Here is a 12,835-nt window from a genome sequence, read left to right as displayed (position 1 = left end):
CTTTTTCTCTGGGTCCAAGTGATCAAGCTGGTGAAGAGCTATTGGTTCAATATCAAGGTAGAGGATGTATGGTAGCCTCAATCAGGCAGTGCTCTGAGTGTTTCGAGAGGGCACTGCACAGTGAAGACAGAAGGGCAAAGCTGAGCAAACAACATAGATGACTTTGTGAAGTGTGAGACCCTTTAACTCGCAGGGACATGACATAATGTGCAACCTCCAACTCTTGTCTGTTCACTTGAGCATACCGTATGGCAGTGCTACTTTAGACTGATGTGAAGTTGTGCTTAGAATCTGCTAGCATTTAATGTTGCCATGTTCTTCATTATAAACTACATTAACGACAAAGCTTCCTCCAGAGACATATGAATCAAGCATTTGTCTGGACTTTAGAATAGAAGACACCTAGGGGCCTGAGTAAGGCACGTCTCCAATTTTGAAAGGGGTAACCACAATGAACACTCATTTGGCACACCTGCTGCACTCAAAATACAAAAACAACAAAAATGTGAGGGATGGAATGCTTGAATTTATCTCAGTCACTGGCATTCACTCACACACATCCCAATCCATCTCTTTTCGACCACCATGCCACCTCAGTTTGGACAAAGCCAGGCCAGCCACCCCTGAACCGGAACACAAGCAATCTAGGACACATTTTGCACAAGTTAGGGCTCAATAGCTTGGTTCCCGTGGCACAGTGAGCCCGGGGCCCATATCTGGGCATGCATAGTGCACTTGGGGCGTCAAATACATAAACAAAGTGATGGATGGAATACTTGAATTAATCTCAGCCACCGGCAATTGCTCAGCCGCATCCCAATCTATAGTGTTTCGCCCACCATGCCACCTCAGTTTGGACCATCGCCATATGCATAAAAGCCTTGACCCTGCTTCTCATGGGAACAGTCCACTCAGAATCAAAGCACTGCTAGGCAAAATAAGAAAAAAAAATTATACATTGGCCAATCGGCACTGCACCAGACCCAAAAGAGCGAAGAGAACGTCTGTAAAAATGAACCATAATACATCAGGTGAACAAGAGCGTGCTCTGGCACAGCATCAGCTGATGGACAGTGCAAGTGCTCCTTACTACTGACTTGAGCTGCTGAACTGATTAAATTAAATGTGTGGCTTTATGAGGTGCTCTCCTAAAGACCCTTTGTCTTCCAACTCTTCATAATTCTCAGCATTGGGATTCTTTGGTATAGTCTCAAAGAATAAGGTAAACAAGGAAGAGAGTGAGAATCAGGGACGAGATGGAGAGAGGTTTTGCTTAAGTAGTGATGTTCTGTTGCTAAAGCCAATGGCTCAACAAATTAGCAATCATCTAAAGGCATGGGCATCTAATGACACCTACCTCCGTAGACTCCTCCTGCTCGTTTATGATTATGAAGGCATTGTCAGTGGCCTGCCGCTTTGCATCTGCAATGGTCTGCTCCATCCTAGCCCTTTCAGAGGCGATCATTTCAAATGCCTTCTGCTCTGCCTCCCCCACAGCCCTCTGCACCTCGGACAATGCCTGGCGCTTTACATCATTAACAGCTTCCTCTGCAAAAAAAGACAGAACAAGATACATTTTTAATCACGTTTTTCAAAAGACAGCTCTCAATTTATGTGCATTAATTCTGCCTCCATTACCTGCCATTGTGCACGCCTGCAGGCGCTGTGTCTCACTGCAAGACCCATGTGCTGGCTTCTGCATTATCCTACCATCTAGTGTCTGAAAACACATTAATCTCACGAAGCGTGAAAAATAGCACAATGAGTGCCAAATTAAGAGTACGTCCAAAGAGAGATTTGTTGCAGTATATGCTTAACTGTAGCACGGTACAAAGTGAGCAATTTGTGCTTTACTGAAATATGGGAAGTTGTTCTGTTTTCTGGAGCACTGGGCCGATGGCTCACTGCACCAACAAGGTGATTCAGCTCATCAGCTATATGTTTTTCTTGCATATTGGGATAAATTCAACTAAGCAGTAAATTAAATCTGAGGTTATGTAAAAATACAATATTCTTATACCATGGAAATCTGCACAACAGTAGGAATTTATTTTACACAGGATTTATAATACCACATGTAGAAAAATGCCCCTTACTGCATGGTTAACCCCTAACTTTTTTTCAGATACCTGATGCCAACTTGAGTGAGTGCTGGGATGCTGCTAACCAGGCCCCAGAACCTGTGTGTTCTTTCCCAAAAATGTACCTATGTTACCCACAATTAGCACACGTTTGGGCCACCTGTAAGTCCCTTGTAAAAGGTACCCATTGTACCAAGGGCCTTGTGATCAGAAGGGCCTCTGAGGAGTGCAGTATGAATTGTGCCACCCTCAGAGACTCCTCACCTTAACACCCACACACTGTCATTGCAGGCTGCGTGTTTTGGTGCAGACAAAACTGAAGAGTCTACGTGGCACATATCCCTGTATGCCATGCCCACATACATTGCCTGTGGCAAGGGTAAGTCACCCACTTAGCAGGCCTTACAGCCCTAAAGGCAGGGTGCACCATACCACAGGTGAGGACATAGTTGCATGAGCAATATGCCCCTGAAGTGTCTGTGCCATTCAGACATTGTAAGTGCAGTGAAGACATTTTGAGTACATGGGCTGGGAGTTTGGAGACACAAACTACACAGCTCCAAGATGCCTTTACGAAAGTCTGGGAAGTTTGGTATCAAATGTCCCAGCACATTAAACCTACACAGATGCCAGTGTTGGATTTTATGAAAAATGCAAAAAGAGGGCATCTTAGAGATGCCCCTTGGAAATGACCAACTCTGTTGTGGTTCCTGACAGGCTTCCAGACATCTGCTACCACCAGACAGGTTTCAATCAATACGGCTCATAGATGCAAAGGAACCCATGGTTCTGGTCCATCATGTCAAAGTTACTCCTAAGCAGCTATTTAGGAGTGCCAAATCCTTTACAAAGGAACTCGGCACAGTAGCCACTCCCATTATCTGTAAGGAGCAGAACCACTGTTGCAGGACAACAGGTATATACCATTACATGAAAAGTGGGCCATGACACCTGACAGGAATACCTTCTTCCCAATAGTTTACTTCCATTTCACATCCAACGGGGCAGATGAAAATGAAGAGAGGGGCTGTCAACACTACTGTGACCGATGAGGATCGCCATGCAAAACTATCAAACTCAGCACTAGAAGTGAGAATCAGGGTCACAGAAGCTAGGCAATTGCACCGGTGACTCTACCACTGACCTCTGGAGAAGATGTTGGCCCATTCTAAATACACTTTATAAGTTCCATTAGAGATTCATTAAAAGGCACCAATGGCTCTAATGAGGATGGACAAAAGTAGGGGATTTCCATTAAGAAATTAAACCTCCATCATGGGTATTAAAAAATCCAGGAATTCTGCAGTCTCACTTTAATAAGGCTCATTAAGAAAGGAAATGTCTTCAAAAGAAAGACTAGGGGCCCATTTAAGGTCCACCTCAGGATCTCATACACTGGCACCATGAAGAGCCCAATAGAAACCTCAGACAACCCAGAGAAGCGCAAAATGCATCCTTGATGCCATCAACATCCTTACACACCTTCCCCAACACCATTATGGAGTAAGCAGAAGACCTGGAAGATCAAGCAGAGTCTCCAGGTTTCTAAGATTGAGATCAAGAGACACAGGGATACACAGTGCCAGGATCTGGCTGATGGAAATACCAGGAGATGGCCCAGCATCAACACCAGCCACTGCGCCATGAACAGTATAAACAGTAAAGAAATTGAAAGGACCTTTAGCGGTAGAGTGAAACATGCCGATTCTGAGATGGAGCCTACTAGCTGTTTGAATTGGACTGGCAACAGGGAGCGACTGACAACAGTGGGGCATTCAAATTGGCCCAGAAGCTTCTTGGGTCTTCCACCGCAACACAACCCAATACTGACAACCACTACTGTGTCATTGAAAATGGCCCACAACCTCGATCCCCCCCTCCGCAATGTGGCACCAGTGTGGCGCAGCGTCACCCTCCATACTGCAGGAGACCTTTTCTACTGAGCGAGCGGGAACACGCATGGGGTGATGCAGATCAACTAACTTCTTGGTGAGTGTACTCTCAAACCATTCCCAATACTCAAGAGAAAATTTTACCTCACCGAGACAGACTATTGAAAACACCACCAGCTATACCATTGCCATTGATCTGTACTAGCCCCCTCCAAACTCTAATCCCACCCCACTCTCCCACCAAACTGAGAGGATTTGCACTGCCCCCATGATAGAGTCCTTCAGGAGTCCTGCCTCAAATTCTTATATTTGAAGATATTGCAAGATTGGTACTTGCAGGAAAGTGCCCTTTTTGCATGGTTGCCCCCACTGTTTGCTAAACTGCTGATGGACTTTAACTGAGTGTGCCCTGGGTCCCTGCCAAACAGGTGCCCAGGGCCTATGTTCCTTCCCTAAAAACTGCCTTAAAAACAAAACCCAACTGGCACTCTTTGTTACCATTTACAAGGGAATGACCTGTGGCCAGAGGTACCAAGGGAACTGTGGCCAGGGAAGGCCTCTAAGGGCTGCAGCACTTATTGTGTCACCCGTAGAGGCCCTGTACCTGCACACACACCCCTACGCACACACACACCCCCCCTAAACACACACACACACACACACAACTACCTACACATACACACACACACACACACACACACACACACACTTTGCAGGCTGCATGTTTTGTTGCAGAAAAAGGTGAAGAGTTGACATGGCATACATCCCTGTGTGCCATGCCTGCCCTGGCATTGGTCAGTCACTCCTCCAGCTGGGTGCACTATACTAGTCGTGAGGGTACAGGTGCAGGATCTCGGTACCCCTACAGTGTCCAAGTCAATTCTTAGACATTGTAAGTACAGTAATGCCATTAAGAAAATATGCTGCTGGAAGTCATTCTTTACGAACTCCACAGTAACATAATGGCTTTACTGAAAACTGAGAAGTTTGGAATCAAACTTCTCAGCACATTAAACCCACACTGATGCCAGTGTGAGATTCAATGAAAATTGCACTTAGAGATGCCCCCTGAAAAATGACCTAACACTAGTGTCCAGGTGGAGTGGCTGTTCGCCAGCTGCCACCACCAGACTTGTTTCTGGATCCCTGGGTCAAGAGCCTGCTGCTCTTGGGGGTCTGAAACAATGTACATCCTGGTACGAGGTGCCAAGCCTCATCCCCCAGAATGGGCAGGGTCCACAAACGGGAAGCTTCAAAGGCTTGCTGTCTTTGTGAGCTACCCCAGTCCTTTGCTGCTTCCAGCAACTGGCTCCCACCAGTTCTGACCCCCACTTTGGGCTGGAGAATCGTCAGGAAAACCAAGTGAGGAAGGGAGGTGTGCCAACCTTTGCCAACCCCATCCCTCGAGTGAGGGAGGCGAGATGAAGCACAATTCTCAGTCTCCGCCATCTTGCAGATGTGGGGGACCCAGCCAACCAGCATGAGCATAATAGGCTGTGTACCCACCCCAAGGAAGGGACCGATTGGTCCCAACCTTTACTTACCTGTAACAGCCCTAAATGTGGTATTTAGGTGCAACCCTGAACCTTGCCTCCTCAGACAAGAACCGTCCACAAGAAAAGAAGAAGGACAGAAGAAGCCGTTCTAGAACTAAGAGGACGACGCCCACTGACCTGGCTACAGCCCTACCAGACTATCAGCACCTCGAACTTGCTCCAGCAAAATCCCGGTGTGTCCTGCAGCCAGCAGCCTCAAGAACCCGAAGGTCCTGCTCTGCCTTCCAAACCAAAGACTGTCTCCCGTGAGCGCTGGATTTGCTCACCAACAGACTCGGACTCCAGCCAAAACTGTGAGTCTGCTCCACTCTGCACTCGATGCCTACAGCCCAAGTGGCCCAACACCACGAAGAGGTGACCCTGACCTGAGATCTGGTGATCTAGGATTTGCCTCAAAACTCCAAGCAAAGGTTGCAGCTTCTTTCCTGAGGATCCCCCTGACCGCGACTGGAGTTGGTAAGAAAACCTGACGCCTAAAGACACTCCTGCACCCGACGCCCCACGGCCTTGTGTGGCCCAACCGACGGTGTCCAAGCATCCCCAGGCATCCCAATTTACCTCTCCTGCCGGTCGTCACCTTCAGAAGATCTTTGTTCCCAAACCTGCAGTCATTGTTGCAACTGGAGAACCCTTATTAAAATCAACAGGGCACCTGATACCAAAACAGCACCCTGCACCCAGCCGCCCCTGCACCGCTGCGGGTGTACTTTGGGTGCTAACTCAGATCCCCCTACGCCCTGAGCCTAACACGATGAGCTTTGCTCCCACAACCCTGTGGCCTACTCGTGAGGTGCCACCAACCTGAGGCCCCCTATCCCCCATTGGATAACATTGGGCATCAGCACTCTGCACCCAGCCGCCATAGTGCAGCTGAGGGAGTCTCCTGAATGCCTCCTTGACCCTGGGGGAAACCGTGGTTCTATCCCCAGAATACCGAATCCAATAACCAAGTACTTACCTGTTAACTGATAACCACATTTTCTTCATAGGAATACATTGACTGTTTTCCCTTAAAACTTGATGTGTGGACTTGGTTTAGTATGAGAACTTGAAAAACAGCAAATAATTAAAACTGCTTTACTTATCTTTTCTTTAGGAAATGTCCCAGTGTGATATCTAGGCATATCACACTGGGTAGAAAAAGTAGTCCATAAAGTAATTTGTACAATAATCAAAAGTAATCTAGCAAAATATTTACTTACTAGTAGGAGTAGCTTTGCAGCTTGAAGGATTTTCTGGATTCACATGTTGTGCATTCCGCCATCTAGTGGTTGGGTATGGAATTGTCTTTTGTTTTGGTCGCTGTCGACCACAATTTGGTGCCAGGTACATTCCCTGCGAGACGTCAGACTGTATCCTGGAGGTCCACGTGCATGGTGGCCATCTTCTGATTCTTTTTTCTGTTCTTATTTCTATTTTATAGTCCTTGAGATGGTTATTAAATACCTGATGTAATCATTTGTTTCCTCACCTGTTTGTTTTCCCTGTAGTTGAGGCCGGGTGGGTCGCATGTGAATCCGGAAAATTCTTCAAGCTGCAAAACTACTTTTACCGGTAAGTAACCATTTAGTTTTGCAGCGTGAATCTTTTTCTGGATTCACATGCTGTGCATTAGCTTACATAGCGGTTTCTCCCGTGTTTGGGAGGCTGTGGTGAGAGGAACACCTTGCAAACAGGTGTTGAAGCCCCCTTTGTCCAATTTGAACTTCCTTACTCATTTGTATGTCCACACAGCAATTCTTTGTAAAAGTGTGTGGTGATGGCCATGTTGCTGCTAAACAAATAGTGTCAATGGGTACATCGGCCACGAAAGCCAGAGTTGCTCCCTTCTTTCTAGTGGAGTTGGTCGCATTGTTAGTTCTTTTTTAGCATTGGCATAACATGATTGGATGGTTTGTACTATCCATCCTGCACTTGTTGCCTTTGTGACCGGTGATCCTGTGTTGGTATGTGCGTAGGAGAGAAACAATTGTTTCGTTTTGCGGATCTGTTCTGTTTTTTTGCAAATAATACTGATCCATCTAAAAAACATTTTAATTACACATCTTGTGAAGAAGCTTCTGCATGCTTTCCCTCTTGTATATGCTACTATGGCAGCAAGGTGCACTTTTATGCTTGAGTAGTTGATTTCGTTGTCCAATAGGTAAGTTAGGCACGTGATTACTGTCTCTTGTCTGCTGATTTAATTGATTTTATTGTTAGTGGTGCACCAGGTGGTAAATTGCTTCCATTTTGCTGTATAGCATTTTCTTGTTGACTGTTTCTTTGCCTCCTTAGAATTTCTATTGTTCGTATAGGCAGATTGAGGAGGACAAATTCTATGTACTCAGGTGCAGAGCTGCCAGATGCAGCTTTGCTGGTTCCGGGTGAAAGATTTGGCCTTGTTGCAATGTTAGCAGGTCCTTCTCTGCTTTGATTTAAATCCTTTTCCATTTGGATAGTTCTAGCAGGGTTGAGTACCATGTTTGCCTTGACCATTGAGGGGCAATAAGAATCATGTATGTTCCTGGCTGCTTTGCTTTTTCTAACACTCTATGCATCAGGAGTATTGGTGGAAAGGCATAAGCAAATGTCTCTGACCAGTTGAGTTAAAGTTCATTCCCCTTTGACAGGTGGTGTGGAAACATCGAGGCAAAGAACTGCCATTTCTTGTGGTGCACTCTTGCAAACAGGTCTATCACTGGTGTTCCCCAGCGATTGAAACGGTATTGTACTGTTTCCAGTTTCAACTCCCATTCGTGGGAGCAGTTGTTCTGTCTGCTCAGCTGGTCCGCTGTAATGTTGTCTACTCCTGGTAGATGTACTGTTTGTAGGTTGATTCCTTGAGCAACTGTCCATTGCCAGATTTCCTGCGCAAGTTTGCTCAAGGGAAAGGACTTTGTACCTCCCTATTTGCTCAGATAGAACATTGTTGTTGTAATGTCTGTTTGGATTAGTATAGTCTTCCCGTGGATGTGCTTCTGGAATGCTTTCAGTGCAAAAAAGACAGTTTTCAACTCCAGGAAGTTCATGTGTTATATGGAATCCTGTTTGTTCCATTGACCACATACTTTCAGCTGGTTGAAGGTTGTTTCCCAGCCATTGAGGGATGCGTCCCTGGCAATTGTGGAGTTGGGTTCTGAAAGGTCTCCCCTGTGCTATGTTGTTGGATGCCCACCATTGTATCTCTGTTTGCACCTTTTGTGGAACAACCACTAGATCCTCCCAACTTCCTGTGGATTTAGACCAGCTGTTGGTAAGCCATTCCTGGAATGGGCGCATGTGTAGGCGGGCGTGAGGGATAAGTGGGATGCATGACGACAACATGCCCATCAGTTTCATGACCTTCCTCACTGTCAGAGATTGTCCCTTCGGGTAGAGGCTTGCTTCTCAATGGATAATGTGTATTCTGTTTTGCGTGGGGTATGCTCTTGCACTCCTTGAGTTTAATTTTGCTCCCAGGGTGGTTTTTCCCTTTCTGTTTTTGCAGAAGATTTTTTGTGGTTTATTGAGAAACCCAGTTCCTGTGGAGTTCAGATAACTGTTTGAACATGATTGTAGCATGTTTGCTTTGAGTGTGCCCTTATGAGCCAATCGTCTAGATAGGGATATATGTGGATTCCTTCCCTTCTTACGTGTGCCGCCACGGCGGCTTGGCAATTTGTGAAGACACGTGGAGCTGATTTTATCCCGAAGGGAAGTACCTTGAATTGGTAATGTGTTCTGTGTAGGAACTGCAAGTACTTTGTGTGTCTTTTGTTCATAGGATATGTAAATAGGCGTCATTGAGGTCTATTGTTGCCATGTAGTCTCCCTTTTGAATTTGTGGAACTATTTCTTGAAGAGTACATATCTTGAAGCGTTGTTTTAGTATTAAGATGTTTATGAACCTTAGGTCCAGGATTGGCCTTAGAGACAAGTCCTGTTTGGGTGTTAGGAAGTACGGGGAGTAGTTTTCTTTGAACCATTCCTGCTTTGGTACTACTTCTTTTGGATGTGTTTGGATTAGTTCCTTGATCTTTGAATTAAGCTGTGTCTGTTCGGATTTCAGGAATTTTCTTGTTCTTGGTGGCTTTACAGGTGGTGTTTTTGTCAGCTGTATGAAATACACGTACTTTACGAAATGTAATATCCAATTGTCTGTTGTGATATTTTGCCACTGTTTGAGGAAAAAGGATATTCTTACCCCCACTGGTGTTTTGTGTGGGTCCTTTTTTGTGAGTGAGTAAGTTAGAGCCATTTCCTCTTCCTCTAGAGGTTTGGCCTCTACCTCTGCCTTCCCCCTCGAAAGGGCTGCTTCTGTTGTTGTGGCCAACATTGGTAGCTTGACTGCTTACTTGTTTGTTGCCCAGGGCTTTGACTCTGTGGTTGCTGTGACATTTGCTGTCTCTGGGCAAATGTACCTCTTCCTGTGGGCTTTCCGGTTGCTGAAACCACCTCTTTTAAAGGGACCTCTCTGCTGCAGGGCTTCCATCGCCCTTACAGCCTCGTTGTCCTTTTATTTGCTGAAGGTATTCATCCACTTCCTTTCCAACAAGTGTGTCCCTAGTGAATGGTCTATCGATGACGGAGGTTTGAACCTCCTGTTTGACCCCTGATATTCTGAGCCAGGCATGTCTTTTCAGGATGGTGCCTGTGCACATTTGCCTACTAGCAGTGTCTGCTGCATCAAGAGCTGACTTAAGGTATGTATTTGCCACGTTTTGGCCTTCCTGGACAACAGACCATGCTCGGGAGTTTGTTAAGAAGCTCCTCTATGTCGTCCCACTGTTGGTGGCTGTATCTGTTTAGTAGGGCATCGGAATTTGCGATGCGCCACTGTGTTGCCACTTTTTTCCATTCTTCTCCCCACCATGTCCATTCTCTTACTCTCCTTCTCTGGTGGAGGGCCGGTATTGGAGACTGCATTAGCTCTCCTTCTGGCTGTGATGACAATAATTTAATCAGGCACTGTGTTTCCATGAATATATTTAGGATCCTTTGAGAAGGCCTTGTATTTCTTCTCTACACTGGGTGTTACACCCTTGCTTGAAGCTGGTTCCTCAAAGGCGTCTTTGCCTTGAGCCAGAATGCAGGTAACATTGGTAGGTATTGAGTCTCCTTGGTGGCAGGGGCTAGGGTTTTCAGGAGGAAACATGTGTCTCCTTTTACTTCCTCGAGGGTGACTGAATTGGTCTGCTGCTCTTTTAACTAGGCCATTGTAGAAAGCTATGACGTCTGGTGGCGATGCTTTCAAAGGATAACTGCATACCTCCTCCTCTGGGCTTTCTGTGTCAAGATCGTTCCAGGAATCCTCAACATTTTCGGAGCTTCCCTCCTCTTCAGGGAAGTCCCCGTATTCCTCTGGATCTTTGTCGCGAGGTTCTGGGGTTGGGGGTGATTCGAAGATACCTTCTGCTCCCTTGCCGTCATCCGCCTCTTCAGCGTTGACGTTTTCTTGTTTCGGCAAACGGGGCTTTGGAGATTCGGAAATCCATCAGAGACGCGTCAAACTCCTCCTTTTGGAGGAGCGTCGCCATTTCGTACTCAAGTCTTTTTCTTTTCAACTTCGAGAACCCTCTTTGCGTCAAGAGACCAGGGATTTCCTCTTTTTACTAGCGTCAATGTCCGATTTCAACTGTGTATCGCTTTTCTTCGCGGGTTTGTGTTCGACCCTTGGCTTCGGCATCTTCTACGATTTTCCCTCCTCGGTAACCTTTGGTTGGGTTCCGTGGGGTTCTTCTAATTGCGGCTGACCCGTGATCACCTTTTTGCTTGGCGTTGGTTTCTTGTGAGGCATCTTCTATCAAAAGTTAGTGAAAAGACTGGGTTGGCAACTAGCGGTCTAGGCGTGGTTAAAGGCAAAGAGGTCGCCTTGTGTGGCTAATAAGTGGAGGTAGGAGACAGAGGAATAGCCGTAAATTAAGTGTAGAAAAGCCGTGGGGGCGAAGCAGTATGCGATGGAAATGATAACTTGGTGATACAGGGATCGCCAGTAGCAATGTTCTAATCTGGTGGAACAAGGCGGTAATAATGAGGGAGCTGGCAGTGGGGACCGAGAAGTCGCATAGACACAGAGGCAAGGGTGCTTACCTAATAGGGTATAGCCTGTGTATGGAAGGCAATCTATACGGCTAACTGTGCAATCGGCCGCGGGGGTGATGATGACCTGGCCACAGGATTATGAAGTCTGTGATTAGTGGCAGCGTAGGTCCCGTTCAATGCGGAATGGTGTTCTAAAAGCCGGGGCACAAGGGATACTATTAATTACTACAGGGACTACAGATGGAATGAGTGCGAGAGGCGAAAAAGCCTATGCAAATACCCCTGACCAGTTCATCTATAGTGCATTGCCTTTAGAGAGCGGGTGTGGTTACCTGGAGGAGAAGCTTGGCCATTAGGCATTTTCGTATGTGGCGAAAAGATCTAGTTGAGGAAACCCCCAACTTTGAAAGTACAGGAAGAGAACTTGAGGGTGAAGTTCCCACTTGTTGATTTGCTGCCTCTGTCTGCTGAGAAGGTCGGAAATCTGATTGTTTACTCCTGGAAGTTGTACTGCTAGGAGACAGATTTTGTGGTGTATGGCCCATTTCCAAATGTTATTAAGTTAGGTGTGACGGGTGGAGAGAGTGTCACCCCCCTTGTTTTTGTATACAATACATACCTATCATGTTGTCGATGCAAACTAGGACAGCTTTGCCTACAAGGTAAATTTGAAAGGCTTTGAGCGCTAGAAACACTGCTAGCAGCTCTAGATGATTTATGTTGAGAGGTTTTTGCTTTTGACTCGACAAGCCTTGAATTGTGAGTTTCTGGAGATGCGCTCCTCAACCAGTGAACGGCGACTCTGCTGTAAGCATGGTCTGTGGCAAAGGCTCTATGAAGGGCCGTCCTTTTGACAAATTGTGTGAGTTTCACCACTTCAGAGAGCAATGAGTATGACCGTTTACCAACACTAGATCGGTCAAGAGACCCTACGATTAGTTCCACTGACTTGCTAAGCATTCCTGAAGAGGACGCATGTGAAGTCTGGCATGGGGAGCAATCATGATGCAAGAGGCATCATTCCCAGCAGCTGTATATACACTTGAGCTGGTAGTGAGTGAGTGGGCTGAAACTGAAGAATCCGAGCCTGAATATTGCGAATTCTGGCTGCAGTGGGAAAAGCCAGAGCTTTTTGAGTATCCAAAGTGGCTCCTAGATAGTTTTGAGTGGGAAGGTGGAAGATGGGATTTCAACACATTGAATGTAAACCCCAGTTGGTGCAGTAACTGCATTGTTATGTGAGTGTGTTGGAGACTCATAGGGTAGGTACTGGCTTTGATGAGCTAGTCGTCCAAGTACGGTT

General features: G+C 46.3%; 1 protein-coding gene across 5 annotated transcripts in view; it reads right to left on the bottom strand.

Moving 5' to 3' along the window:
* The window catches only part of CBFA2T2 (CBFA2/RUNX1 partner transcriptional co-repressor 2), a 383,740-nt gene that overhangs the window by 28,665 nt on the left and 342,240 nt on the right, over positions 1-12,835 (bottom strand). For all 5 annotated transcript variants that reach the window (XM_086932380.1, XM_086932381.1, XM_086932382.1 and 2 more), the window contains exon 10: positions 1,358-1,548. In XM_086932380.1, the coding sequence (XP_086788506.1) occupies positions 1,358-1,548 (191 nt within the window). The remainder of the gene's footprint in view (positions 1-1,357; positions 1,549-12,835) is intronic.

This window comes from Lissotriton vulgaris, chromosome 7, assembly GCF_964263255.1.
Source record: "Lissotriton vulgaris chromosome 7, aLisVul1.2, whole genome shotgun sequence".
In the NCBI taxonomy this organism is placed as follows: domain Eukaryota; kingdom Metazoa; phylum Chordata; class Amphibia; order Caudata; family Salamandridae; genus Lissotriton; species Lissotriton vulgaris.
This window is presented reverse-complemented; position numbering and strand designations above follow the sequence as displayed.